This window comes from Diuraphis noxia, unplaced genomic scaffold (assembly GCF_037042655.1).
Source record: "Diuraphis noxia isolate RWA-SAM2 unplaced genomic scaffold, SU_Dnox_SAM2 contig0004, whole genome shotgun sequence".
NCBI lineage: Eukaryota > Metazoa > Arthropoda > Insecta > Hemiptera > Aphididae > Diuraphis > Diuraphis noxia.
Genome location: NW_028301714.1, coordinates 59,907,471 through 59,935,414, shown reverse-complemented (window position 1 = coordinate 59,935,414; position 27,944 = coordinate 59,907,471). Strand labels below are relative to the sequence as shown.

Sequence of the window (27,944 nt, the reverse complement as noted above, 5' to 3'; positions counted from 1 at the left end):
TTAACGGCCCCTACAATGTGAGAATTCTATAATAAGGGTTAGGTTAAGGGTATTTGGAAAATTTAAAAGAAAAAATTGAAATTATCTAATAACTCATGTTTTTATTTATTTTTTATATTTGATATATTTTTTATTTATAGTTCTAGTATTATGGTAATTAATTAATAAATTTGTAGATAAGTTATTGTGTATTGCATAGATTGAGTAGTGACTGATAGTTATTATATGGATTATCAAGTATGAATTATTTTTAGGTCACACCGACACCATCTACAACGTTTTTGCGTGAACCGTTTGCCGCCCCTCTACCACCCAAAATTAGTTCACCGCCCCCCTACCACCCAAAACTAGTTCATTGGCCCTCGGTGACACTTTACCGCCCACTGGGGGGCGATATTGCCCCCGTTGAGAACCACTGATCTAATCTAAATAAAATCTTTTTATTTTTTTTTCCATTTTTATTACGTACGCTCGTAAATTAATATCTTTTGCACAACGAGGCCATCGTTCAAAATGTACAGATCTATCGTGACATCTTATTCATTACCCATTTCTTTTGATGTTTAAGAGGACGTGATACCCGCGTGTGTTGTCTCCGTCTTACAAGTGCATTAAACTTGCTTAAAAATTAGAGTGAATTGACCTCTTATAAAATTCACTCTAATTTTTAAGCAAGTTTAATGCACTTGTAAGACGGAGACAACACACGCGGGTATCACGTCCTCTGAATTATTACACAATATTATTATTATTACCTATTATACTCAATTTATTTGCCTTAGACTCCTGATATTTTTTTCCGCAAAGCTCGCAACTTTTGGATTTGATTTTCCAAGTTAGTAATTTTAATGGCCATGTGTTGCATAATTATTAATATAATAATAATTCGATGACAAAGAACGGGTAGGACTGCAGCTGCTGTCTACATGTTTTTGATAGTACAACAAGAGAACAAGACACAAATAACCGACAAGCACAAACGCCACATAACCATAACGCAATTTAATCTATGTTCCGAACGTGAGACGGAAATCTAAAATACGGAAACTACAGATATAAACTATAAAGTCTAAACTAGAATCTAGGTTGCGATCTGTTTTTTTTTAACCAATATTATTTCAACGTGATAACTGATGCCAGGCTTGTCATTGTTCGCCACCTTTTGGTAGATCAAATATTCTAAAATCCTTCATAATGTAGCTACATTATTGCATAAAATTATAAAAACACTTGATTATAATTCATGTAAATGCTGTCGAATATCAGTATTTTTTTTATAATTATTATTTTAAATTATACAAATATAAATAGAATGAATTACAAAAGATATTTTTAAATTAAATTTATTTAAGTGTCAGCACCTACATATTATAAAATACTATTATAATAATATACATTAATATTATTATACAATATACTATTTTAATCAAGATTTTCCGTCGATAATTCGGCAAATTAACATATAGCAATGTAACTGATGGCTATCGCCTATCGGCGTGATTTCTTGAAAAATATTCTAGAAATGTGATCATTTTACGTGTACACAGCAAGCTGCACACACGTATGTCGTATAATGGAAACCCGCCTTTAGTTTTACAATGTGGTTATCTAGTGGATAACCAGTTTTAGAGTATAAGGTATATGGTTTATTTTCGACATATCATAATGATAACAAATTTTTGTTTTTGATAAAAGATAAAAGTTGTATTTAAAATCAATTGATTGACAAGACGCCTTCACTGTTCACTCATCATTCATTACATTTATTTAAATGCTTAAGTTTGTTATTCTCAATAGTGGATTGTATGATATTTTTTTTTAATACTCACAAGTCACAATGTAACATAACACATTTTCTTTGTAATTTGTAAGTATAACAATCAATAAATTATATCAAATTACATATTATTATGAACGATTTCGAATAATATAGTATGTACTACTAGATAGATAAACTAAGTCTCAAGGGGTTTTAAATTAATAATTATGCAGGCGCAATTTAATTTATTGAAAAAATTTTGAAGAATTCGTGCTCAAGGTTTGGATTAAAAAAAAAAAAATAGAAAATATAGGTACTATACATATAATCAAATATAATTATTAAATATGATTTAATTATGAATAAAAAAAAAAACTGAGTGAGCCAGATTACGCAAAATATGAGAAAAACTAAGTATGGCTAAGTAGTATTAAGATTACTCGGAGGAATTATATTTACAAATGCAGAATTTAATGGTACAGCTAAATCATTTAAGCTATTTTTAATATTTGATTGACTTACCTATGTTTTGCTGGTTGTGAACGACCGAGCTATCTTCTAATGCTTTTTTCCGTGCATTATATCTCTGGAAATTTCCGCTCAACTTATTGCTTTTTTGGCTTTTGCGCTTTTTTTCGTTCACGATACTCTTTTGTTTGCTGAGCATCTGTCTTGCCCATAGTTAACAATCAAATATAAACACCAAAATAACAACGAAACATAGCTCAACACGAGGTATACCCGGGTAAAGCTAGGTTTCACATTATTATTTTGTAAATGGCTATTCTCGGCATTTGGTGTACAAGTATTGCCATCGGCTGGCGCATCTATCATTCGTTTTAAACAGGCTGCTGCTGCTAATAAATTGTTAAGCTAATAATAGCATACAACAATTGAAATCATTTGTCACTGACAAATTATACAATTCCATTGCGAGTTTGTGACTTAGGGAATGAAATGTGAATTCCTTATTCGCTATTCAGTAATATAAGATATTATTATCGTCTTATTGTAGACGTTGTTGATATAATATTACCCCATAGGCTCGAGTAAGCCACCCCCGTAACGCTTTTTGGTCGCAAAGGCTGTACTCACAAATCCTATTTAGCTACACTGCTGGTGCGCCTAAAGAGGTTTCATTTTGATATGAAAACTATGAATTAAAATTATGTGATTAATAGTTGGGTACCAGCTATGTATCGATTATATTGCGAGTACAATATTACAAAACACATCAACTACTTATTTTACAAAATATGAAACTAATTATTATTTTAATATTTAAGTATGGACTTTATAAATGCTTAATTAGTTTTGTATAATAACATTAATAATAGGATCTGTTGTTATAAAATGAATTTCAATTACAATCAATTTTTAGTAAACTGGTGACCAAAAATCATTTAATACCTCTTTTTTAAATATGAAATAAGAAATGCATTGTTTTTAATAAAAAAAATATTATGTAAGTTATATGTTATCATAAATCTTTATGCAGATAGTCTTGAGACAAAACCTAAACTTTTTATTTATTAATTATTTCTATGAAATACCAATTTTTATTAGTAAATAAAATAAATTTTTATAAAAAAGGAGACAGTATAATGTTGATATCCATAATATCTTATTGATTTTTGATTTTTAATCATCCATGATAGTATGATACTTATGTATTTTGTTTTTAAAATTTATTTTAGATAAATTCCATTGAAAATTGATCATGACTTGCAACTGTGTGGAAGCTCCTGTTTCTCCATTGTTTGGTGTTCAAACTTTATTTGCTGCTCAACATACTACAGAGTCTTGTGGTGCTAACGGATTACCATTAACTCCCAATTCTATTACAATTTTAGGATATGCTCAAAAACTAAGGACCTTAGATCATCCAAATTTAGTATTACATTTGGACTTTATTCGGAAACAACATGGACGCATCATTTTAGTCTCTCAATATTTCAATCGATCTTTATGGACTGAATCAAAAAACTATTCGTTACTAATACCGTTAGAAAAAGTACTTAGTTGGACTCATAGGGTTTTGTCTGCTTTATCTTATTTAAACGATAATGGTTTAGTGCATCGGTTTTTAACTCCACAATACATATTATTAGATGATGAAGATAATGTTAAACTATTTAACTATGGGATTTATTATATGACAAATAGTGGTAAAAATATTACTTTTCCCATTGGGAAACTAAAATATACTGCGCCTGAAGTGTTAGTTCTTGATAGAGCTTCAAATAAATCTGGTCCTAAAACAGATTCTTGGTCATTGGGTATTATTGTTTTAGAATTGTTGCTGGGAGCACAATTATGGCCAACACTCAAGCTCAGTCAGATAATTCGGAAAATATTATCTTTAACACATTGTACAGATGTTGTGATGAGACTTGCTCGTGAAATGGGCCGTTTGACAATGTATCAATCACTACCCAGTGAATTGAAAGACTTTCTCAGTAAATGCATTTGTATAGATGTTACTAAAAGAATGTGCCCAAAAGAGTTATTTGATCATAAGATATTTTCTCTTTTTGAGTACTCAAAAATATTAACAAATAAATGTTATTCATGTAAACACCCATTGCGTCAAATGAAACTGAACCAAGTTTATTATTTGTGGAAACTAGCTGGTGGAGATGTTGAATGGGCATTAAAAAAAAAAGGTTTATTAAGAAATGAATCGTCTATTTTACTTATACCGCGACTGATCATCCTTGAAGGAACATTGTATGGTAATACACGTAACCAAAGTTATTTATTAGACTTACAGATAATTGAGCTATCTTTAGACTTATTGGTGAATAGGCTTCAACATCTCAAAATAACAGATTATGATCCATTAATTGATCAAATTAAAGAATACAATGATACTACTGACAAGTTACCATTAGTTATTCGTGAAAAAGACACTGAATATCAGTTTCATCGAATTGTCTTATTTGATCGTTTGTTATCTTCCTATCCTTACAAGTTGGATAAATTACTCACCGAAGCTAAGAAAGATATTCCACCATATTTCAGAGGAGAAATTTGGGCATGTTTGTTGAATGTTTGCGGTGATACAGAAAACACTTATTTGTCTATAGATAAAGAAACTGCTGGTGTAACAGATAGACAAATCGAAGTTGATATACCAAGATGCCATCAGTACAATGATCTACTATCGTCTTCCGTAGCTCATAAAAAGTTGAAAAGAGTCTTAAAAGCGTGGCTTGTTAGTCATCCTAAATATGTTTATTGGCAAGGTTTAGATTCACTATGTGCCCCATTTGTTTATTTAAACTTTTGTAAAGAACATGTAGCCTATGCTTGTTTAACAGCATTTGTAAAAAAATATTTAAATGATGTGTTTTTACGAGACAACTCTGCTGTGATCCGGGAATATTTAATAAAATTATTTCATTTAATTGCATTTCATGACCCACAACTAGCAAATCACTTGGATGATAAAGGTTTCATACCAGATTTATTTGCTATACCTTGGTTTTTAACAATGTTCTCTCATGTGTTTCCCATGCATAAAATTTTTCACCTATGGGATAAACTTTTATTAGGTGATTCGTCATATCCATTATTTGTAGGACTATCAATCCTTTCCCAGTTACGTAGTACATTATTGAATTCTGGGTTTAATGAGTGTATATTATTGTTTTCAGACCTACCAGAAGTGGATATAGAGAAGTGTGTTTTAGAATCATCTAAGTTTAATGATGTAACACCAAGGTCAATAACATTTAGAAAATATGAGTTGAGAACTGAAACACGAGAGCATGATCCATGTTTATGCTATGAGGTATTGCAAAATGAATTTAGTCCTAGGATTAGTGTTTATGATTTACAAGAATTAAAAACGTCATGTCATAAATTTTTGGTCGTAGATGCTAGAGCACACGAATCTTACATAGAAAAGAGTATACCGGGTAGTTTAAATATTCCTATAAAGGAAGAAGATTTTACAGATGAAAATTTTGATTTAGCGCCTTGTCCAGAATTAAGTGCTTTAGTCAATAATAGAGGTAGTGTATTAGTAGTGGTCGACAATGTATATGAATTGGGTAAAGTTAGAAAGTTTTGTAGATTTTTGGTGAAAAAAGAATACCCAAAAGTATGCAGTTTACATGGAGGTATAGAGGCATTAGAAACTTTTAATATTTTAGTACCTGCTATACTGTTTTGATTCAGTATAGAAACATTATTTTTATTTTAGTTAAAAATTGAATTGCAATTATAACTGTTATTATTTTTATAGTATTAAGTTTTAAATTTTTAATGTATTATAATATTATAAACTTGGTACCTATAAATGCAGATTTTAATCATAACATTTAGAATTATAAATGTATTATTTCAAATAATATTATTGTATGTTTATTTGTTTTATACTGATTGTATATTTATATCCCTTAAGAACATATATTTGTACTCTTAAATATTATTTTTGTATCAAATAATTAAATTAATCAATTAACACTTAAAAATAACTTATGTATTTTGTATTTTTGTATGTATAATAATTATTAATATAGGTACCTATTAAAATATATTAAAATATCTCTTGTCATTATCATCAACATTTTCAATAATTGCACTTAAAGCTGAAAACTCTAAAATAATATTTTAATTATTGACAATATTTGATACAATATTATTGTATTTAAATGTTTTTATATTTAAGTAATATTGAGTATACTGTTATACTATAATATGTAATATTTATTTAAAGAAAAACATTGTTTTTAATAATTATTCTGGTCAATTTAATTTGCATTTTTCTTACTTCTTAACTTGAAGTATTTAAAAAAAAACATTTATAGGTATTAGGATACATTTTATGAACTCATTAATACTATTTTATTTTATTTTTTTATTTAGAACTTTCAGTATAATACTATTATCATTCAACAATTACATAACAAATTTTTTTTTATACATTTTAAGTGATATTTTATAACTTAATATATATATTGTAAAGATTTATTTAATCAACTTGGTAATTTATGTTATACTCAATTATTGAGAAAGTACCTAATTTACCTAAATTTACCTATAGGTAACTGTTTCTCAACATAGGTATTTATTTCATTGCACTGTCATTCTTTATAAAATGTGTAACAATATTGAAAAAAATATATTTTTTTAATTATTCATGTTCATGTTTATATCAATCATATTAATCTAATTTTGTATGAAGTTGGTTAATATTTTAAGAATTGTAAAAATGTTAACTGTCAAATCATCAAGTTCCTTTAAGTTCAATGTTAAATTATTGTTAACTTTCATGTTGCTCTAAAAACTTGTTTGTTACTTGTCTTATGCAATTGGTTTTACTCGTTACCAAAATAAATATTGTTAAATTTTAATAATTCTAATAACATTAATAATTGTATTTTATTATGTACCAGTATACCATATTATTTATAAAATTAATTTTCTGTAACATATATTATGATGAATTTCAGGTTTGTCAATTACACATTTTTGCCTCCCTCTCCCTCATTGAAACATCTTAGGTGATAAAATTTAAAGGAATTTTAAAAGTCTATGACAGTGATATTTTTAACATTGTCACAAACTGTTATTGAGTACCTATACTATAGTCTATACCCTATAAAATTATACCTACCAACAGTACCAACCTACCTAATATTTATTTATTTACAAATATATTCATGTACCTATTGTTTTAATGCCTTATGTGATTGTGTTTCATAAATCAAATTTATATTTTGCCATTTTGGGGTAGGATTATTAATTGAAAATATTATTTTATTCAATAATTATTGTTTTTTTCTCTTTGTAGCTGTAACTAGTAGAATTACAAAATAAAGAGACAAATATCAGTCTTGAAAAGTGGAAATCATATTCATTAGGTATGGAAAAAATAATACTTAGTTGCTAGCTGTTCTAACGTAGGTAGGTAGGTACCTACTATTACAGCATTACCTACTTAGAACAATAATTATTATATTTAATTTATACATAGGAAAAAGTTCAAATACATAGGAACTTTTACTAAAACCATATTATATTATGTATTAGTCTTGGAAAAGTAAACCAATCGCACTGTTATAATAACGATAATAATTATTATACCGATGATCGCGGACAACCTATTCGTGGAAACAGACAATCATTACCTATTCATAAAAAAATCACTCGATTATAATACCAATAATTATAGGGGGCTGGCGTGACTTGATTGTTGTTATCTGTCACTAACGTGTTCTGAGATCAAGCATTATTCGGCGTCACTAGTTCTCGGATGGGTGACTACCTAGATTTTTAATGACGGAATCCTCATCTCTCATAGTCACATATACACGTGTGTCTCGACCAACCGTAATCCCCCTACAAAAATTATAATGATCATAATAATTGCTGATGCTAAGATGTCAGATCAATAAAAAAAAAAAAATATACCAATCAATCATAATACGACGTGTGTATTACAAATGTATAATATATTTGTTATTGTACTCGCTCTGTACACGTCTTAAAATTTACGCGTGTGTCGTGTTCGTGCGGCCCGAGACCCGGGAGTGGTGCCGGTCATATGGCCGAGAAAAATCAATAAGCATGTGCGCGACCGCGTTGAATGAGATAGTCCTCTGTTTGCACGCTGCAGTGTAACAACTACCAACTAATATAACTGTGGCCAGGTAAGTTAACTACCCGTAACCATTGCTGACCAACGACGACTTTTTAGAACCGTCAAAACAAATCGTATTTTAGTAGGTATGTACCTCTAGTAAAAAAAAGTTTGCTAGAATTTGTCGTCGCACCGGGCTCGTCCGTCAGTCGATTGCAACTCGTACGCGCGACATGATCACGACGCCGCCACAGCTGCTTTCGTCTCGTCGTCCTGAACAAAAACCGTCGACGAGATTAACGACGTCTGTGCCTGAGACAGCATCACACGATATAATACCTACCTACTTATAATATTATATCGGGTTTCGCGTGTCCTTGCTGGTTGTCGCAGAGGATCGCGTCCATGTCAGGCGAGCCATGAGGCTTATTATTTCATGTCATGGTGGTAGTGAGAGTACAGAGAGCCCGAGTATTTCGCTACACGCCGACCGCAAAGATCTGGGCATGGACAATCAAGGTGCTACCGTTCGTTTTAGTGTTGCTCGTCGTTTTCGCCATGTGCTTCATAGCCATAACTCGAGTGAGTCTTTTTTTAAATGATTTAATATTTACACGTTTACTCGGTCTACAAATGTATTTGTATTTGTAATTATTATTACTTTTTTGTAATTGTAACGCGTAGTTTTTGTTAATTAAAAGTTAATATTGATTAAGTGATTAAGTCCTTGTCGTCCTTGACAAGAAATTTATTTTCTTATTACATTTATATCTTCTGAGTGGAGTGGGAGATGCACCTATTGCAGATTTAACAATGGTCAATGCCGCGTTTTTGCTTAAAATTTTATTGTGCACAATAAATAAGTATGCTTATAATACCTTTTAAAGCAGTAAAAATTCTTAACTTCAAATTAAGTGTTTTTATGGTACCCATACAAAATTTGATTTAACTGCCATTTTTTTTTAGGGGTAGGGGGGTGGAAACAATTCCTGTTTAAAAAAAAAAACAACCACGGGGGGAAAAAAATTGAAAAATACGGAAAAACGGTAATATTTACACCAGCTTTCAAAAGGAATAACAATTAATATATTAATTAATTGTTAAGCTATAATAACCTGATTGAAAGCTAATTGACAAAAAAAATCATAGGTGGATGTTTAAAAGATTCATTTAATATATATATATTTGGCACGATATTATATTAATATCATTTTGACTGATCTATTAGGAATGTTTTACTTTGATTGTTGTTGATAAAACCTTTGTTTCTAAATCAAAAAGCTTAACAGTATAACATCGGGTTTTAAAAAAATTAGGAAGTACCTATATACATAAAAATTAATGATTTTAGTTTGGTAGAGGTAAGATACTACTGACCTATTTTTATAAATATTATAATTTATATCTAAACATTTTTATAAACAATATAAGAATATAACAGTTCTAATACCTAAGTATCGCTATCCAGCCCTTACCTTCGGTGGTTTGCGGTATAAGTCTTGAACTTGTTGAAAATTTTTATTTTTAATTCCGAATACCCGTAGAGTGTCAAATGAATATTTTTCAAAGTAAAAAAATTAAATGATGACTACAACAGACTAGGTCATTATTGATATACGGGACACACACACTAAACAGTATATTATTTGCGTATAGATTTATATTTTACAGAGTGTACGTAATTCGTAGCATTTCTTAAATGTAAATTCTTTTTTTCATTTTACAGGCTCCAGCTTTACAAAAACACAATTCTCTGAAGGTCAACAGCTTACATGTGGCAAAATTGAAACCAGATGTAAGTATAATATAGAGTATAGACCATTATACCATTTTTAATTAAAGTCTACCTATTTAGTTTGATTATATAATAATATATTTCGAAAATTAGCCAGCTAGCAGTACACAGAATAAAGATTTCCAGTTAGAACGTTTATTGAAGTCGAAGCCACCAAACCTTCATTTGTTCGTCACTCAGTTGAAGAACGAAGCTAACGGATACTGTTCGGAAAAACTAGCAGAATTGCAAAAGAATGCAAAGAAATCAAATATAATTTCAGAGCGATTAGAGCCATGTCGACCAAAACCATGGTGCCCCAAAATACCACCCGTGTTATGTAAGTATATTTAGGCTGGGCATTAACGAGTTGAAATTAAAATTAAGTTAAAACGTTAGATTAAGTAATTTGTTACTTTTTTTAAACTAAAAAATTAAAATAAGTTATTTTTGTTACACGTATATAACTTGTTAACTTCAAGTAAATATTTTATACAGAAGTATTAAAATTGAGTTGAATTTTAAAATAAAACGTTAATTTATAATTTATTTTATAGTTTGAAAAATATATATTATTCACCTCAGTACCACTGGATATACGAGATCACTTGTGCTCTCTTTCACATTATTCACTTTGGAGAAATATTAGTGATAAATTTACATAATCAATAATCTTAGAAATTTTAAATACTACAAGATATGTTTAAAATAGCGAATAATAATTATGTAGAATCGTTGTCAGTTTGAGTTGACGTATACACGTCATTGGTGGTCGGTGTGCTTTAGTTTTTTAATATAAAATTTTCGGGAATTCGGGATCAAATACAATATTGATTAATATTAATGCACTTTAATTAAATACTATAGTTTGATAACGATACATATACAATTGAGTTACTCTTGAGTTGTATTTGATGAATAAACTCGAAAAATACATAAGAAAAATATATTTCTAATGTTTTTATTTCTTTCGAGATTCAAGTATTCAAAACTCGACTATAAGTATATGATTGTGTAGGTATATGTGATCAACTAAATAATAACTAAATAAGTATCTTTTAATTTATTATTATTTTATATAATCACAGTAACTGGAGTCCATAGCCAAGAATACTCACATTGAGTACTACTATTAGCGTGTAATAAAAATAAATAAAATAATTTTTTTTAGTTTATAAAAAATAGTTTAAATTAAAAGAATTAATTATCATTTATCTAATTTGTTCATTAGATTTACTAAGGATTTACTTGAAAATGTGTTTTATTTTGTGTTATAATATTATACATTCAAAATGCTATAACTAGAATAACTTAACTATGGTAGTGATATAAAAAAAAAAAATGTTCTTCACATTTAAAAACCTACCTAAATATTGAAAAAATCTAGTTTACAAATTTACAATATGATCAATTTTAAGTATCTCGATTAATAAAAGCATTACGGTTAAAATCAATTATCTCTATACGAAGAGATTTATTAGTAAATAATAAGTAATGTGTATCATTTGAAAAATGACAATTATTGACGTTACACAAATGCATGTGGAATAAATCGACTGAATTTGGTTTAAAGTATACTACAATAGTAATATGTGTTTTGTTTGAATATCAAAATGATAGACGGTGCTGAGAAATTGGATAGTGTAGCCGTCAATATGACTGAAGAGGAAATCGTGGACGCCGTTGGATCAATGGGCGTGGGTGGTTCTTGGGCTCCAGATGATTGTAAAGCAAGACACTCGGTGTGTATCATCATACCTTATAGGGACAGAAAGGATCATTTATGGACATTATTGTACAGGCTCATACCGGTGTTGAAAAGACAACAGTTGGATTTCAAAATATTTGTCGTTGAACAGGTAAGGCACAATATATTAAGAAACGATAGGTAACTACCTAAATATTAAGAGTACCAATATCGTATTATCGTAGTATGAGCAAGCCTGCTCCAAGTATCTTATATATTTATTATAAACGATTTGGTATTTAAACGCCGGGCGTCATTTGTTTGGTCGAATAACCCAAAATTTACCTGAGTAAAGCATACCTACATTATTTGGGCGAGAAATTAACCAATCGTTTAGGTGAATTTATAAATTATTGAATAATAGGGAAGTAACATACCTACGTCTATATAACTTTTATAATTATTATTATATCGTTTCGGCTGATTGGTGTTTATACGCCAATTTACAAATACAGATAATGAACGATAATTTGTTAGATTTAATATATTACGTAAAAATACTAAAGAAAAACAAGACCATACATTAAAATCATGGAAAGAATATCAAATCGGAAAATTAACAATGATTAATTATATTAAACAAACGGGCATGCAATATCTTACTAATAAAAAAAAATTTAGTTAAGATAATAAATATTATATAGGTAATAAATGAAAATATAATAGATTTATAACTATACCAGTTGGAGTTGACTGAAAGTCCTAAGTCTCTAAAAATGGTATGGAAAACCTATTAGTCTATATACATGTTTATAAATATATATTTATAGCTCGACTAAACGACGTATCAGATAAATTAGGGGTCCCCTGTAAATTTCGCCCAAACGATATTCACCCAAATGAAAGCCCCCTAAACGTCATTTGAATGTCTTAATTAGTTGTCCAGTATTTTTTTTTATTATTGTATTATGCTGTTGTTCATCATCACAAGTGAATATAACGTGACCGGGAAATTTATTAAGGAATTAGAGACAAATTTTAACACATTTTCATAAGAAATCTCCATTTAATCAAACACAAATCGTTATTGTTTGTCTGCATAAAAGTAAGAGCAAATATTGGGGAAATGTTTATGTTTATGTACATTTTAATAACATTTAATACATATTGGTTTATGTGGCGCGATGTAGGTACTGATACATCTAAATACGATTTATTCCAAATATATTAGTTTTCTTTTTTATCATCACTATACGCTACATGTTACTGTCATTTTGCATACGTGAAATATTAGTAGTATTATTACTGTTTTTTTGTTATGTTATTATTATTGTTTTTACTATACAAATAAGTATTGTTTAGCTACACTTGTTAAAATGTCCAGACATTTTTTATTACATGAATTACTGCTATGACAAAACGTTTGTATGTATATAGGTCAGTAATGCAACGTTCAATAAAGGGGCAATTATGAATGCTGCTTTTTTGACGATTTACCGTACGTACGGACTACGTGGCGAAGGTGATTGGCATAAAGGACTGTACGGCTGCTATGTCTTCCACGACGTGGACATGTTGCCAGAGGATGACAGAAACATGTATAGTTGTCCGGAATTTCCCAGACATCTATCGGTGGCTGTCAATGAATTTAAATATCAGTAAGTATAATATACCTAGATTCCTAGTCTCCTAGACAATATCACCAAACTATTTTATTATTACCATATTGTCAATACTGTAATGTATTATCGTCATAGGATCACTTACAAATTCAGATAAGGCATAGGAATGTGTTTTAAAATAAAATAAACTGAAATATTATATTTATTCTGTAAAACATTAAAAGGAATACATTTAACAAATTATAACTGTATTAATTACATTTTGCATACTGAATAATGTACAAGATAATTTATATTTTATATGTAACGCTTATCATTGAGAAATTTAAATTCTAGCTACCGGCTCTTTTGTTACATTTTTAATTTGATGCAGAAAATTTGCACCGTACATCTACTAAACCTGTGATGCGTTATCCACCCAACATTACCTAATATTGTGTTATTTTGGCTCATTATTGTATTTAATTTTAATCGTACCAACTAATGGTTATGGTCGCTCAAAATGTAAAAGTGCATATTATCTTAAAAGTCATCTAAGTTTATCTAAGTTTCTGTCTAATACATATATAATACATATGTACAATACATATAAGCACATAATTATCTCCTTGTTACATTTTTTTTTTACAATTTTGAAAAGTTACTTTTCACTTCTCAGAGACCAGAGTACCAACCAGATTCATTTTCTTATCAGAAGAGATGTTTTTGTAGAAAATGTATGCATTTTTATTGGCTCGACAGTCAAAAGGCAATAACAGACACAACACCAAACTACACTATACATCAATAACTCCGCCTGGAATAAAAATTAAGGGGGTTGATTATACTTGGGGATTCATGCACCCTGTATTTAATAATATAGTAATGTGATAATATTGTACTACGATAAACAAAACCAATGGCCCCGTGAAACTATCGAAAAAATTCGACAAGCTTTATCGAATTATATCAAAATACGTTAAAAGTATAAAACCGTCATTGATTTTATCAGCGTGCCAAAAATACTCCCCTACGTAATATAATATCTTCCTTACATTCTTGTTTTATCCTTTATAAATAACCTCGATTGGTTTTATAGTTTATTATATTAATATTATAGTCTATCAGGTTAAGCTTAAGCTTAAGGTCATTGAACAAATATACGTATATACCTATCCTATAAATGTTAGTCACGACGTCATAGTCGTCCCAAGTATTAGATTAACAATCCATACACTAGCTGTCTGCAGACATGTCTGATGATGAAGTCGTGACGGGTATTAATAAAGTTGAAATATTATGCGCATAATATATTAATATCATGTATTTATGTAAGCTTTTATAACCTCTCTAACTAATTGTATACATTTTATTGTAAAAGCCAATATAGGATTAACGCGCTCGCAGACTTTTGACATTGACATATACAATTACATTAATAATATATAGATAGCTGATAGGTATGTAATAACTTATAAGTATTGTGTGTATTGGTTACTGTTTAACGATAAATGTTATATAATGGTTAATAGTTCAAAATAGGATTATTTATGATTATAACCTAGTGTTAAGAATATAAATATACCTAGCAGTGCAATGGTGCTCAGATAGACAAGTACTGCAACTGCATGTGCTTTCGAGGGGGGAGGGTGTAAATTACTGATGTCACAGGGAAGTGTATAAATGTATTATATAAATTAAAGTCTATAATAATTTTATTGATTTCCACGAATTTTTTTTCCATTGCAATCATATAGATTACCTTACCACAAATTGGTGGGCGGCGTGTTCAATATAAGACCGGATCATTACTTCCTCGTCAATGGTTACTCGAATTTGTTTTGGGGCTGGGGTGGTGAAGATGACGATATGGGATATAGGTAAGTATACTTTACATGACATATTTATATTAGATATAATATATACAGTGAATTATACACATATAAAATGTATGGATAAAAGTTTATGACATTGTATGTATTATATAACAGCATGTTGTATGCTCATTACCTAATGGCGGAAATAAGAATTTTTTCAAGAGGGATGTCTGGTAAATGTCGGGTTATTATATTATATAATAACAAAAGCGCAATATATAGCGTACATAAGACATACTGATACCGACAAAATCAATGACACGTACCTACAATTATATTCCAACATTTTGGTTGTGTATACGAATGCGAAACGGTGTATACAATCGTACCTACTTGTATACATTTATGATTAATATACATTTTTTGTGAACACTGTTTAAACGAAAGGGCCCTCTAAAACCCTAAAGGCCTCGCTCTTAAATTGTGCAATCATAATAAGTCTAACCTACTTGGCTACCTGTATATATATATAGGTGCGTAAATATTTAACGCGAGTATAGGTACGTGACTACGTGAGGTATCCACAACAATCGACAATAAAATATTGATACATTATACACTAAACCTTTATAATGGTTTAACCTATTTCGTACAATTTGAACTATTGTGATTTGTGGATATATAATTGTATAGAAAATCAAAAAATATCGATTAAGTTTGTATTAGATATTATAATGATGCCAATGATGTTGTTAAATTTATTTTCTGAATACGTGGCAATTTCAAGCAGGTCACTCTAAACGTCGAGGAGCAGTATACAAATTTAATACCTGTGCAATTAAATATAAGTATATGTCGACATTTAACGCACAGGAAAAAATATGTTATGATACAGAATTTTAAATACATAAAATGTATTCCTTAATATAGCGTGATCTAACGTAACGCCACTGAAATTACGTGTTAATGCTTTAGCTGACTTAATAATTAAATATAAACATATTTTCAATTATATATTATATTATATTGGATTTATGAATAAAAATTTTAAAAAGCTAGTTGTATTTTTATAAAAATGGAAAGTCTGTTCTATCTATTATTATAATATTATATACTATGATACACTATAAAAGTAACAAAATATGAACATATAACCTAACCTAACCTTACCTTTTTTTTATAGTCGCAATTTCAATAAAAAAAAAATAAGGGTGTTTAATCTATGCATTTTGTAATTTTAGTTTTTTTTTTTTTTGTAAGAAGAAGTTTTTTATACACAAGCACGAACATTATTTGAGGGTGTTAATTTTAAAATTGAGGTTGCTAATACTCCCTAAGCCCCCCTAATCAGATCTATGAATATGAATGTATATTATATGACGTAGGAATGTAGGTACTCATTAATGATTGCCTCGTTTTTTTAATAAATGTATTAACACTGTCTCAGAATAAATCCTCTAGCATACTCACCCCATTTTATTCATTAAAAATGTATTTTAAAACAATGATCTGCTTAAAAATTTCCTGTAAAACTAAATGGCTCAAATCTGAAAAAAATACGTTTGAATCGCCGTAAGGTCAAACCTCGCTCACCTCATATACCATTCTGTTAAAACAAAATACTTAATATTATGTCATCTTTTCCACTCAGGTTGGAACAAGTCGGGTTGCCGATCACCCGGCCGCCTGAAAGGTTGGCCCGGTATACGATGGTCAAGCACGTTAAGCGTAAACCCCTTGCTCATGCCGTCCGACTCAAGTTAGTGCACACCAGTCAGAAACGTTACAGGGCTGACGGGCTGAACACGCTCAAGTACGAAGTCTTCCGGGTGGATACTGAGAAGCTATACACCCGGATACTGGTGGGCGTCGGTGACATGCCCGAATACGTCCGATCGTTCGAGGTCACCAGGCGGACCATCACGGTGCAGAATAAAAGGTGGAAGTGATTGAGCTGTATAATGGCTGCACTACCTATAATATATAATATGGTGTAGTATAGGTACGTTCATTAATTGGATCGTCAGTAACCCTAGTTAGTTCGTGATGCAGTGTGAATATTTTAGTGACTTTATTTTTTTTTTTTTAATGGCATTATTATCATCGCAGTAAAATAGGTTAAGAAGGCCGTTTAGTATTATTATATTGTATTAAAAAATAAAATTGCACTTAAAAAATATTCGCACTACATCTTGCTGAATTAGAGTTACTATGACTCCGTTTAATTAACACACTTTATATGAACTATATATATTTATATTTGAAATTTGAATATGACCTTATATATATTTTATATTTCTGTAATACTTTTATAATAGTGTATACCATGCCGCGTATATAATAATTATATTTATTATATTGTACATACCTAATATAAATATTAAATATACATTAAGCAATGCCGTGACTGCATGGATGGGGTCCAGGGGTGTCCGGATCCTAGAATTTTTTCCATAAGTAGAAACATTTATTAGTAGATTTTGGCTCTGATATTGTATCAAGAATAATGCCTCTCTTTCCAGACAGCGTGAACTGCCCGGAAAGCGATGCTGCCTATGACCCGAATTCAAACCGGCGACGGTGCGCGTCGCAACCGACGCCTTAATCCACCCGGCCACTACACCCCCGATTTTGTATTTTTTTTAAAATACTAAAACAATTGTGAACCCCTCATATATTTGTTTTCATTTTGGCATTGTTGATACGTATGTATTTACATGATATTGTTGAGTTTATAGATAATTAGTATGTATACATTATAGCAGGCCCTATCATAAAGATTTTTTCATTTTTGTCCAAAGTATAATGGGATATGTGTTGATGATTGATTCTCTGATGAAAGGGTAGAAGAGGTAATTTTTAAGATTTTAAGATCCACGAGTGTTTATTAATTTGATATTTTACGAATTACGATGTAATATTATAACATTTAGGACGGGATTTCGAGAATTTTGAAATTGAAATGCCCCAAGTTATCCTAACCCCTCGGTCACAACATTTCTAAACATATTGCTATACGTCAGGTATATATTCTTATTTCAATTCATATTATATAGTGGCGCAGTTGAATCAAAAGCAAAGGTACATCAGGCGATTATTGTACTCTGACATAGCCCACATGATCGTTAAATCGCGGACTGCCACACTTTTGATTTTTAATACTACCCACTTTGGCTTCTACGCTGTTTGTTAGAATAAGGCCTGTTACATATTTTTATAGTTGTGTAATAAATTATAAATAATTATACTATTGCTATTTATATACTCAACATTATACTTGGTACTTGGTATAGAATAGGCGGTTGCCGGCTATAGTATACCTAATTACGACTATACTTATTTACGTAGTATATCATATATACTGTTATGCTATTTAAGTACGTAGACATCAAATGTAATTTTATATATATTATGTATACATTTATATACTATACGATATACATAATATATTTATTTTTGTATAGGGTTTTTGTACCTGTTGAAACTCTTATATAACTATTATAAGATATTATATCAAATGTATATACTTATCATCTATAATCTTTATATATATATATATATATATATATATATGTTGTCGTAGGCCATTTTAAAATTTTAATTTTTAACCTTAGCCCATTTGCGACGTTTGAAACTAATTAAATTTAGTTCCATAGGTCGATTTTTAGGCTTATTATTGCAACGACAATGTTCGGTATTTTGTGAAAATGTTGGTAAAATATGCTTTTTTTAAACAGAAGCCTACAGGTTTTGTTAAAAAATATTATTAAAGCCAACAAAGTAATTTCTATCATAGGTGTATTATCAATAAAACGCGAATAAAATATACTTTAAGTATTATACGTACCTATCACTCGATGGTGGATTTAAGAGTTCAAATGAAGTCAAGAAATTCATAAGAGGGGTCTCGTAAAAAATGTATTAGTACTTAGTAGTACACTTACATAGTTGTTATTTTAATTACCTAACCTAAAAAGTAATAATGGTAAATTATATTCTAGTTTGCAACATAAAATGTATTTTTATTTTTTATTTATTTTTTATTAAGCCTCGGCGTCAAAGGCCATTGGCGTTGGTTTACAATAGGTTACATGTATATACAATTATTTACAGGTTAATGTATTTATTATTTTGAGCTAAAAAATTCAAAAAATTAACTATTTAATTTAGGTGGGCCCTAGTGTATTTATAGTTAGAGAGGGGCCTCGTCGGCATTTGCTAACTAAACGTCCGTTAAATCCGCCACTCTTATTAGGTAGGTACGTCGTACGTATATACTGCAGTTATTAAATTACTACTATTTTGTCTGTTCGAATGACTAATACGTTTTTTTCAAATCGTGGCTATTGAACGATAGCAATTCCTAAAATACAGACTGTCCCATTGCAATAAATGGCCTACAACTTCCACATGTTTTCCAAACATGTGACATTCTTAAGTTATTATTAATTATTATTATTATACGACTATTATACTTTATTATTATATTCGTTTGAATAAATCGTCCTCTTATTATTATTATCATTATTATTAATATTATAATTATTAACTATTATAGTTTGAAAACCGTTGTTGAATTAGCATATAAACAGAATATGTTTTTTAAATTATGTTATTTTTAATATATTATACTGTGTTCTTAAAATGTCATGTACTTGTTATTTAAACTAACATTGAAAATAAATCGGGAGTTGGAATTGAGAGTTCACCTTAGGGTGACGGAGGGGGAATGATGGAAAAGAAAGCCTGAAAAAAAATTTAATACATGCATAATATACCAAAAATTTATATTTATTCGAAAGATTGGATTCACCCCCCTTCCACAATTTAGAAAATTGTTGTCATCAATATGCATATTCAATATTTTTAATAATATTTGTTAATAGGTACATAATTTTTAATAATCATAATATTTTAGATCACTGATCAGTTATTACTTGCTCCACTCTGAGAACTACAACCTCCGATGAGAATTTTAAGCAAAAAAGGTAATTATTTAATTTTCATTAATTTTTATCTTTTTAGCCTAATCTATCCCATTTTGTATGTTTTCGGTGTTGTGCAAGTAGCCTATAGTTAATTTGGTTTGGAAGTTATACTTTTTTGGCTGCAGTGTGATAAAATCATGTACAAAGTAACCTTTTATCTATGTGTAATGCGTGCTATATTTTTCTAAAAAATTTTTTTTGTTACAAAAGAAATGATAAACATGAGATATTGATATATGATAATGTAACGTCTATATTGTATATTTATACAGTTTTTAGTGATAAAATATTGTTGTTTAATTGTTATCTGTTTACATCTGTGTAAAACCCACCAACATTTAGTATATATCTACTTAAGTTTTAAAATATTAAATTGTTATTGATGTGTATAAACACAGCTAGACAGCCTTGGGAGGAGAAGGGGTGGTTCTTAACCAAGCGGCCCTGCCACCCTGGCTTCGCCGTTTGGCTATTTAGTTTAAAGTGTTTCCATGATTTTTTGTTATAAATCATAAATGTACCTACATGATAAAATAACAAAATATATTGCGATATTATTGTTGAAATGGGCATGTATCGTTTCCGCCAAAATTTGAAGTGACCGATTCCGCATCGCCCGTTTCAAATTTTGGCGGAAACAGGTAATTCCCGCTCAAATAATTGAATTTCATTTAAACTGGTAAATGAATATATATTTAATATTTTAACAGATAGGTATATACTTAAATAAAGTGAACACACACTAAAGCAAGGTGGATTGGGTGAAATCGGTAATCGCAACTACCTTGTATAATATTATGCATCTTTACGTAATTAACCGTCACTTAGTTACACCTTTAATTATAATATTCCATCTCTCTTTTAGCTCTGAAGTATAATCAGTATTATTATTATCATCATAAATAACAATTTAACTTTTCATTTTTTCACTTTTTTGAATTGTATGAATACTAAGTTACATTTTAATAATCAATAAGCACTTACATTAAATTTTTAAATTTTTAAAATTTTTATCATGTAATATGCAATCTGTACAATTTAGCACAATAAGCATATGTGAGAAAGACGTGATTATAAAGAAGCCACCCATTAGTGACACTTAAGGACATTAAAATAAATTTATTAAATTTATTCTTGTTCCCAATATTTCTTATAATCTATTATTATATTCTATAATCTTTTAGTTATTAAAATTTTTTTGAAGATTCATTGTTCATTTTATATGTCTATCTGCGTATTTTAACTTTATGTAGATTTAAATCAGTTTTATGTGTCACTACTAGATACATTTACCTCAAATCCCCACTTTCAAATTTTGGTATAATATAATAAAGGGCTTTCGTTTTTTCTATTATTTTTATTTAAATATTCAATTTAGTTAAAACTTAAACTTCAAACGCTGACAATAGTAGGATGATAATAATTTTTCGATATTTCTTAATTTATAAGAATAACTTAGGTATGAGGAACCTAATAAATTGTAATATAAAGTTATCAAAGCTTGGGTATTTAAATTTAAAATTGTATACATTTTAACTACAAAATAATTTGCGATTGTCTTAAGGGGACGGCACACTCGCACACTAGCATGTGTCTATTGATGTCCTCGTCTTACAAACGAACAATATGTCAAATTTTACGTTTATGATAAATAATTTTATTTTTTATTTTTGTACTGAGAGTGATAGTTATATCCTACATGAAAATTTAAAATAGTAACTACCTACACACCTAAAATATGTTGCCTAGGTCCTAATTAATGTTTAAGAACACGTTTAAAATCTCGATATATCGTAAAAATCGATACAACTATTAATTCGTTTAAAATAATTTAAATAAATGTACTTACTTGGAATTAGAGTTTCCAATCGATGGACTTAACTCCTCACGGAAAAATAATAATATTGCATATGTTTGTATTTATTTTGCTTGATTTAATTTTAGCGTAGTAACATTCGGTACATGTACCTACCTATATAGGTAAGCACGTCGTCATGGCATCCGTAAATCATCAAAACCTCCCCTAACATATCTCATTTTTTGTACCCGATTTGTATCCATTTGTACCCTCCTTAAAAAAAATTGTACCCCTCTCTTTTTAACGCAAAACCAAATCCCCCGTCCGGGTGCTGAAATGACGTCGTCCTGGCACCCGGAACCACCAAGAGTCAACCGATCGTTTTTGGACATATTTCATTTTTTGATACAGTATAATATATATAATGAAAATTACGAAACTCTGTATGTTGTAAATAAAATATTATAATATAGAGCTCGGAAGTTGATGACCTAAAAAAATTCAAATATTAGTTTTTAATTAATAAAAATACATTTTTTAAAATATTTTACTCTATTTTACTATAAAATTCTATATAAATTTATCAAAGCTTCGAATTACTAAAAATATGACATAAAAATGACAAAAATATACTTAAAAAATGAAACTATGACTAGTCTAACAATATGACTAATCTAAGTCTGTGGTAATTTCCAAGTCTTAAGTTATGGGCATAATGGTCGACAAGAAACGATAAGAACTGAACTAGTGTGAAATAAATAAAAATGACTTAAAAGTAATAAACACCAAAAAATGCAAAATAAATTCAGATTCACATGTTAATGAAACAGATTTGTGGCCAGGAGAGCATCGTCTAAAAAGTTACAAAAAAAAAAATGCAATATGCATCAACTTCCGAGCCTTAATTATAAAAGTAATCCACCTATATGACTTGTATTTTCTTTTTTCTTTCCTTGTAGGACCTGAGCTGTCACAAGTAATCCTCTCCAACTTTCTATGTTCGATGTCATATCATACATTCTTTCTCAACATCTTTATGTTTTTCTCTACTTCATTTTTCCATCTCGTTCGTAGTCTGCCTTTATTTATATAATTGGTTCTATTTGTGTATGGTTTTCGTTAGTCGTTAGTACTGTGTGCTGCATGGACGTCTGAAGTAAAAAGTTAGAAAACTTTTCAAATTCGTGGCCCAACCAGCCGAAGTCGTTCGTACCTATTTTTAAATTAATTTTTAATATCTTATTATTTGTGTATTGTCCAACATTTTTTGAAAATTAAAAATCATCTTGTCATTTCTAACTATACGAGACTTCTGTATAATATTGTTGTTTGCTTCAAAAGCCTTAAGTTGTAAATCTAAATACAAAACAAAATTTATTCAATTTATTGAATTCGCGTAAACAAAGCTTTTTCATAATATTATTTAAAGGTTATCTGAATCTGGGCGGATGATGATATTTTGAACGCCATTGACGACTTTTTATACTTATTTTATGTAAACAGCCTAACTGCTAGCGTGGTATATTATTATTGTATCTATGTTGGGATTGAAAGCAATATGAATAATATATTATTATGCTAATTTAATACGCTCTAGTAGGCGTATTTGCGTATTTTGTATTGTCTCGTGCGCTGCCGTTTTCGATACGATATCAGAAATACATATACATTCAATTTAACGGTGATTCATTTAATGTAAGACACACTTATTATAAGTATTCAAAAAGTAATAATGTTTTTTAAAATATTTTTATACATGGCTTAAATCCTTTTAGTTTATTAATTTTTAAACTTTTTTTTAACCACAACTTACATTTTTAATTTTATATTTGAAAGTAGAATATTGTTCTGAGTATTTCAATGCATATAAATATGTATTAGAATGAATATTTTATAAGTTATAAGTGTTAAAAGTTTCGATGAGTGGACTCAGTGGAGTATAGAGGAGCAGTTGTCGCGTAGGTTCTTCTCTACTTCTCTCATCTAATATTTACATACTTATCAAACCGAAATTATAAAAGTATAAAGTCATTCAAAAAATTCAAAACTTAAAAAACGTCGAGGATAATAAATATATTTATTTTTTTAGCAACTTGAAACATTGTAATTTTTTTTTAATATATACTTTTTTAAATAATGATGAGTGTTTAAGATAAGATCAGAATCACTCGGTAGAGTACGAAATATAATAGCTAGGTTGCACGTAAACACTACCGTGATTCATGATGTGTGTAATTTTTCTTTTTTCATTTGGTTAGTTTGTATTACTATTCGACTGCAGGTGGTAGACAAATACATGCTGACGTACATGAAATGTTGTCGGTGATACTATCATTCGTTGATTTTCCCCGGTGACTTAGGCGATGGATTTCGATTGCCTCGTTACACCGTATCGTTTGTTACTGACAATTGCTTATTGAATGTGATTTATTATACAGCGACGGTATAAGTTTAAAATTTGTTTGTGCACATCGTAGTAAACGATAAATGTATACACTATACAGGGTGATTCATTTAAGTGGCACACTAATTATCTCGAAAAGTATTAACTTTTTTTTTTAACTTTTAGGTTTATGTTTTTCTAAAACTGTTTAACATTTTAATTTTTTTTTCACCCTTACATTTATTGGTGAAACCACTATCAACTTTTGATTTTCAAATGGTAACATATTAAAAGTATAATGAATTAATAGGTAAACCATTTTTTTTTTCATGAATTTACGTATTGTTTTTCGTTGATTGGTTTGCGAGATACAGCTCCTCAAAGTATTGGTGATTCAAAGAGGTGTTATATTCGATAAATATGACATCGTTTATACTATTTCTACATTTTTAAAGACTATAGAAGCTATAACTAATAAATTCGATACTGTTCGACCTAATTGGTATCTATAATATTATAACTGTTCTAGTCGATAAGTTAATAAATTACTAGCTGACACCGTGAACTTCGTTGCCCTTAAAAATGACAACCCCTTAAAAAATTATGATTGTTCAAATCTTTTTGGATGCAACTCGCAAGCAGTAAGTATAATTCAGCCACCGTGGAGGGCAATCGTCCATTGTCCGAATGCAGAAGAACCGGAGCACCAAAAGTTAAAAAAATATCTAATAAATGGCTTGCAACTTCTTCTGCACGCTTGGTTTGCAAGGGGCGGAGCAGAACGAATTTTTTCAGATGATCCTGATAATTAAGTATAAACTTAAACTGTGCATCGGGCTGCGACTGCATGTCTATTAAATCTATTTGACATCTACTATTAAATTCAGTGTGCAAAATTGGTTTTGTAACGAGTCCTTTCTTTCCTATTTTTTTCTTTTTTTGGCACGTTTCACAGAAGCACTTTCTTGAAGTTTCAACCTTCAGACGATCTCTTCCTCCATGCCCTAAAGCGATGTGTGGCAAATCAATGACATCAAAAATGTCTTCCATTGGCAAATAATATTTAACCGGATCTTCGCGGGTCACCAGCTTCATTAGTGATCGTCAGTTTTATTTCAACGACTGAAATGGTAAGTTGAATAAAAATTTATATATATTTTAAAATGTTATCAAGAAATATATTATATGTATAATAAATACAAGTTATTATAGCATAACAGATATGTATAGTATTTCCTTTCCGATCATGATCTAAAAAAAAAAAAACTTGTGTAGGTAAATGATCAAATTTATTGCACATATCATTATAAATGGTATGTAATTTGTTTTCAGGTTATTCAAGGCGTGGTAGAACAGATTATATTAAGCAAAAAAACAAAAAGAATAGACTTCATTTAAGATTAAGAATATGAGTGTTCATAATTTTTGATGCATGCATGTAGCCTATTTGTTGTTAGGAATATAATATAAAGTAGATATTATAACTTAAGCCATTTTATTTTAGATGGTTAGGTAATTTATTTAAACTTATCTATAATTGTGTGATTTATAATTTTTATGTATACCCTCTTAAAATACTGGTAGAAGTAACTTGTGGAATTTAGTATCAGAATTCTTGGAGTGCTTGGTTTTGCAATTTCTCGCACAGCACACAAGTACCATTTTACTTTTAAAATTTCAATTTCAAAAATGATCAAATTAATTATAAGCAAATTACTAAATACCGGGCAATGTTTTTAAAATCTTACCACTTGTTGTTACTCGTTGTCGTTTAAAAAATATAAGAATATCCAAGGATGAATAAAATGATTAAGTTGTAATGTTTTTGGTAATTCTAAAATATGGCTGTCTCTGCGTGGACCATTCTTTTATAGCATAGGCCTATAATGGACCTAATAGGCATCAATGTTGATAACTGTTGTATTTTGTACCTGATGTCCCGTTCTGACCATAATTTAATTAATTTGTTATTTATTTTATTACCTTGGATTCAACGATATCGAATTTATCATTAATTTCTGGTCTTTACGATTATTGGAAAAATAGTAAAAATCACCAGTACTTTGAGGAATTGTATCTCGCAAACCAATCAACGAAAAATAAAAATTTTAACACTTAAATTCGTGAAAAAAATGGTTTTATTAATTCATTATATTTTTATTGTATGTCACCATTTGAAAATCAAAAGTTGATAGTAGTTTAACTAATAGACATAGGGATGAAAGAAATTTAAATATTATACGGTTTTGAAAAACATAAACCTATAGGAGCTTAAAAAAAAAAAATTCAAAATAAGATTAATATTTTTAGAGATAATTAGTGTACCTACCCACTTAAAGGGTTTACTTTGTGTATTACAATGCACCCGGAATTATTCACCCCGTTTTTCGAATCAAATACGGCTTTTTTCGCAGGAATTTTTAACTAGGTACACCATATTTTCTTATGCTTAGATCATAATGTATTTATTCTATAATATATATCTTGCAGTGCAAGCAACATTATAGAGCCACAGATACTGATTTTTCTAATGAAAGCCAACTTAGTTTTATTTGCAATTTTGAAAGAGATGATTTTTTTTTTTTTGAATATGTCGATGCATATGAATCGATAAGTTTCTGAGTTACCTATTAAAATTTGAACCTATTTGACTCAAAAGACTACGGATAATATTTTCAATAATAATATGGTTCTCGTTTGAATAAAATGTTTGCATCACCACAAGATACTTACTGCATAAAATGGTATATTTTCTGCTACGATATGCGGTCTACATTATGAAGGTTAGGTTTAGGTAGTCCGCTATGAGAGCAGCACTGACGAGTTTTCCATATAATATTCGTAGTAATTCATACAAGACGTATACTTATAAAGTATTGATGGCGAAAAATAAAATCTGAATTTCCTAAATGGTGTACGCAAAGCGAATATATATATCACCATATAATATAATAATTACCGATATATGCGCATATATATTATATACACGCTTCAGCTGCAGTTTATGCGACGCGGTCCGTCGCAATAATAAAACGATCATTCGGCTTGCGCGTCATATATAGCTAATTAATGGATCAATTAGCCGCGTATTACGCTCCAATCAAATTAATCTTCCGTACAATATTGTTTGAGCGACGACCGACGGGTTTGATCAATAGGGCCCAGTATAGTTTATGTGGTTGTTCCGATAGGTTGTCCCGATGATGTAGCTAATTATATAATTGATATTACAAAACATTTTTTTTTTTTTTTTTTTTGTACAAAAAAAGTAAACATCTAATGAAATGATGACTTATGAAGTAAAAATCTATTAAAAAAAGTATTGATCTTTTCTCATGATATATCATAATATTATAATGTATACTATTTTTCATTGGAAGCTCGAAAAAAAGGTAATTTTTGGTACGTAGCGTTCAAATAATTTGCCACCTCTGGCCTATAATATTTTTATATAACTTGGTGAAAATAATGTGAAATAGATTCGATACAATTATTGAATATGATAAACAGGGCTTTCAAATAGTTCAAATGAGTCAACGAGTTAA

The 27,944-nt window shown here is 29.4% G+C and overlaps 2 protein-coding genes and 1 pseudogene across 2 annotated transcripts; 2 read left to right on the top strand and 1 right to left on the bottom strand.

Moving 5' to 3' along the window:
* Window positions 1-1,712: 1,712 nt before the first annotated feature.
* On the top strand, window positions 1,713-6,086 carry LOC107172008 (TBC domain-containing protein kinase-like protein). The gene is made up of 2 exons (XM_089225164.1): window positions 1,713-1,867; window positions 3,457-6,086. The coding sequence occupies exon 2, from the start codon at window positions 3,480-3,482 to the stop codon at window positions 5,937-5,939; it is 2,460 nt and encodes an 819-aa protein (XP_089081290.1). The 5' UTR covers window positions 1,713-1,867; window positions 3,457-3,479; the 3' UTR covers window positions 5,940-6,086.
* Window positions 6,087-8,350: 2,264 nt separating this feature from the next.
* LOC107166964 (beta-1,4-N-acetylgalactosaminyltransferase ngat-1-like) lies at window positions 8,351-20,452 on the top strand. The gene is made up of 7 exons (XM_089225165.1): window positions 8,351-8,933; window positions 10,078-10,146; window positions 10,240-10,465; window positions 11,746-11,984; window positions 13,250-13,470; window positions 15,171-15,293; window positions 16,882-20,452. The coding sequence occupies exons 1-7, from the start codon at window positions 8,793-8,795 to the stop codon at window positions 17,177-17,179; spliced, it is 1,317 nt and encodes a 438-aa protein (XP_089081291.1). The 5' UTR covers window positions 8,351-8,792; the 3' UTR covers window positions 17,180-20,452.
* Window positions 20,453-24,975: 4,523 nt separating this feature from the next.
* On the bottom strand, window positions 24,976-25,494 carry LOC149056263 (KRAB domain-containing protein 2 pseudogene; annotated as a pseudogene).
* Window positions 25,495-27,944: the final 2,450 nt, after the last annotated feature.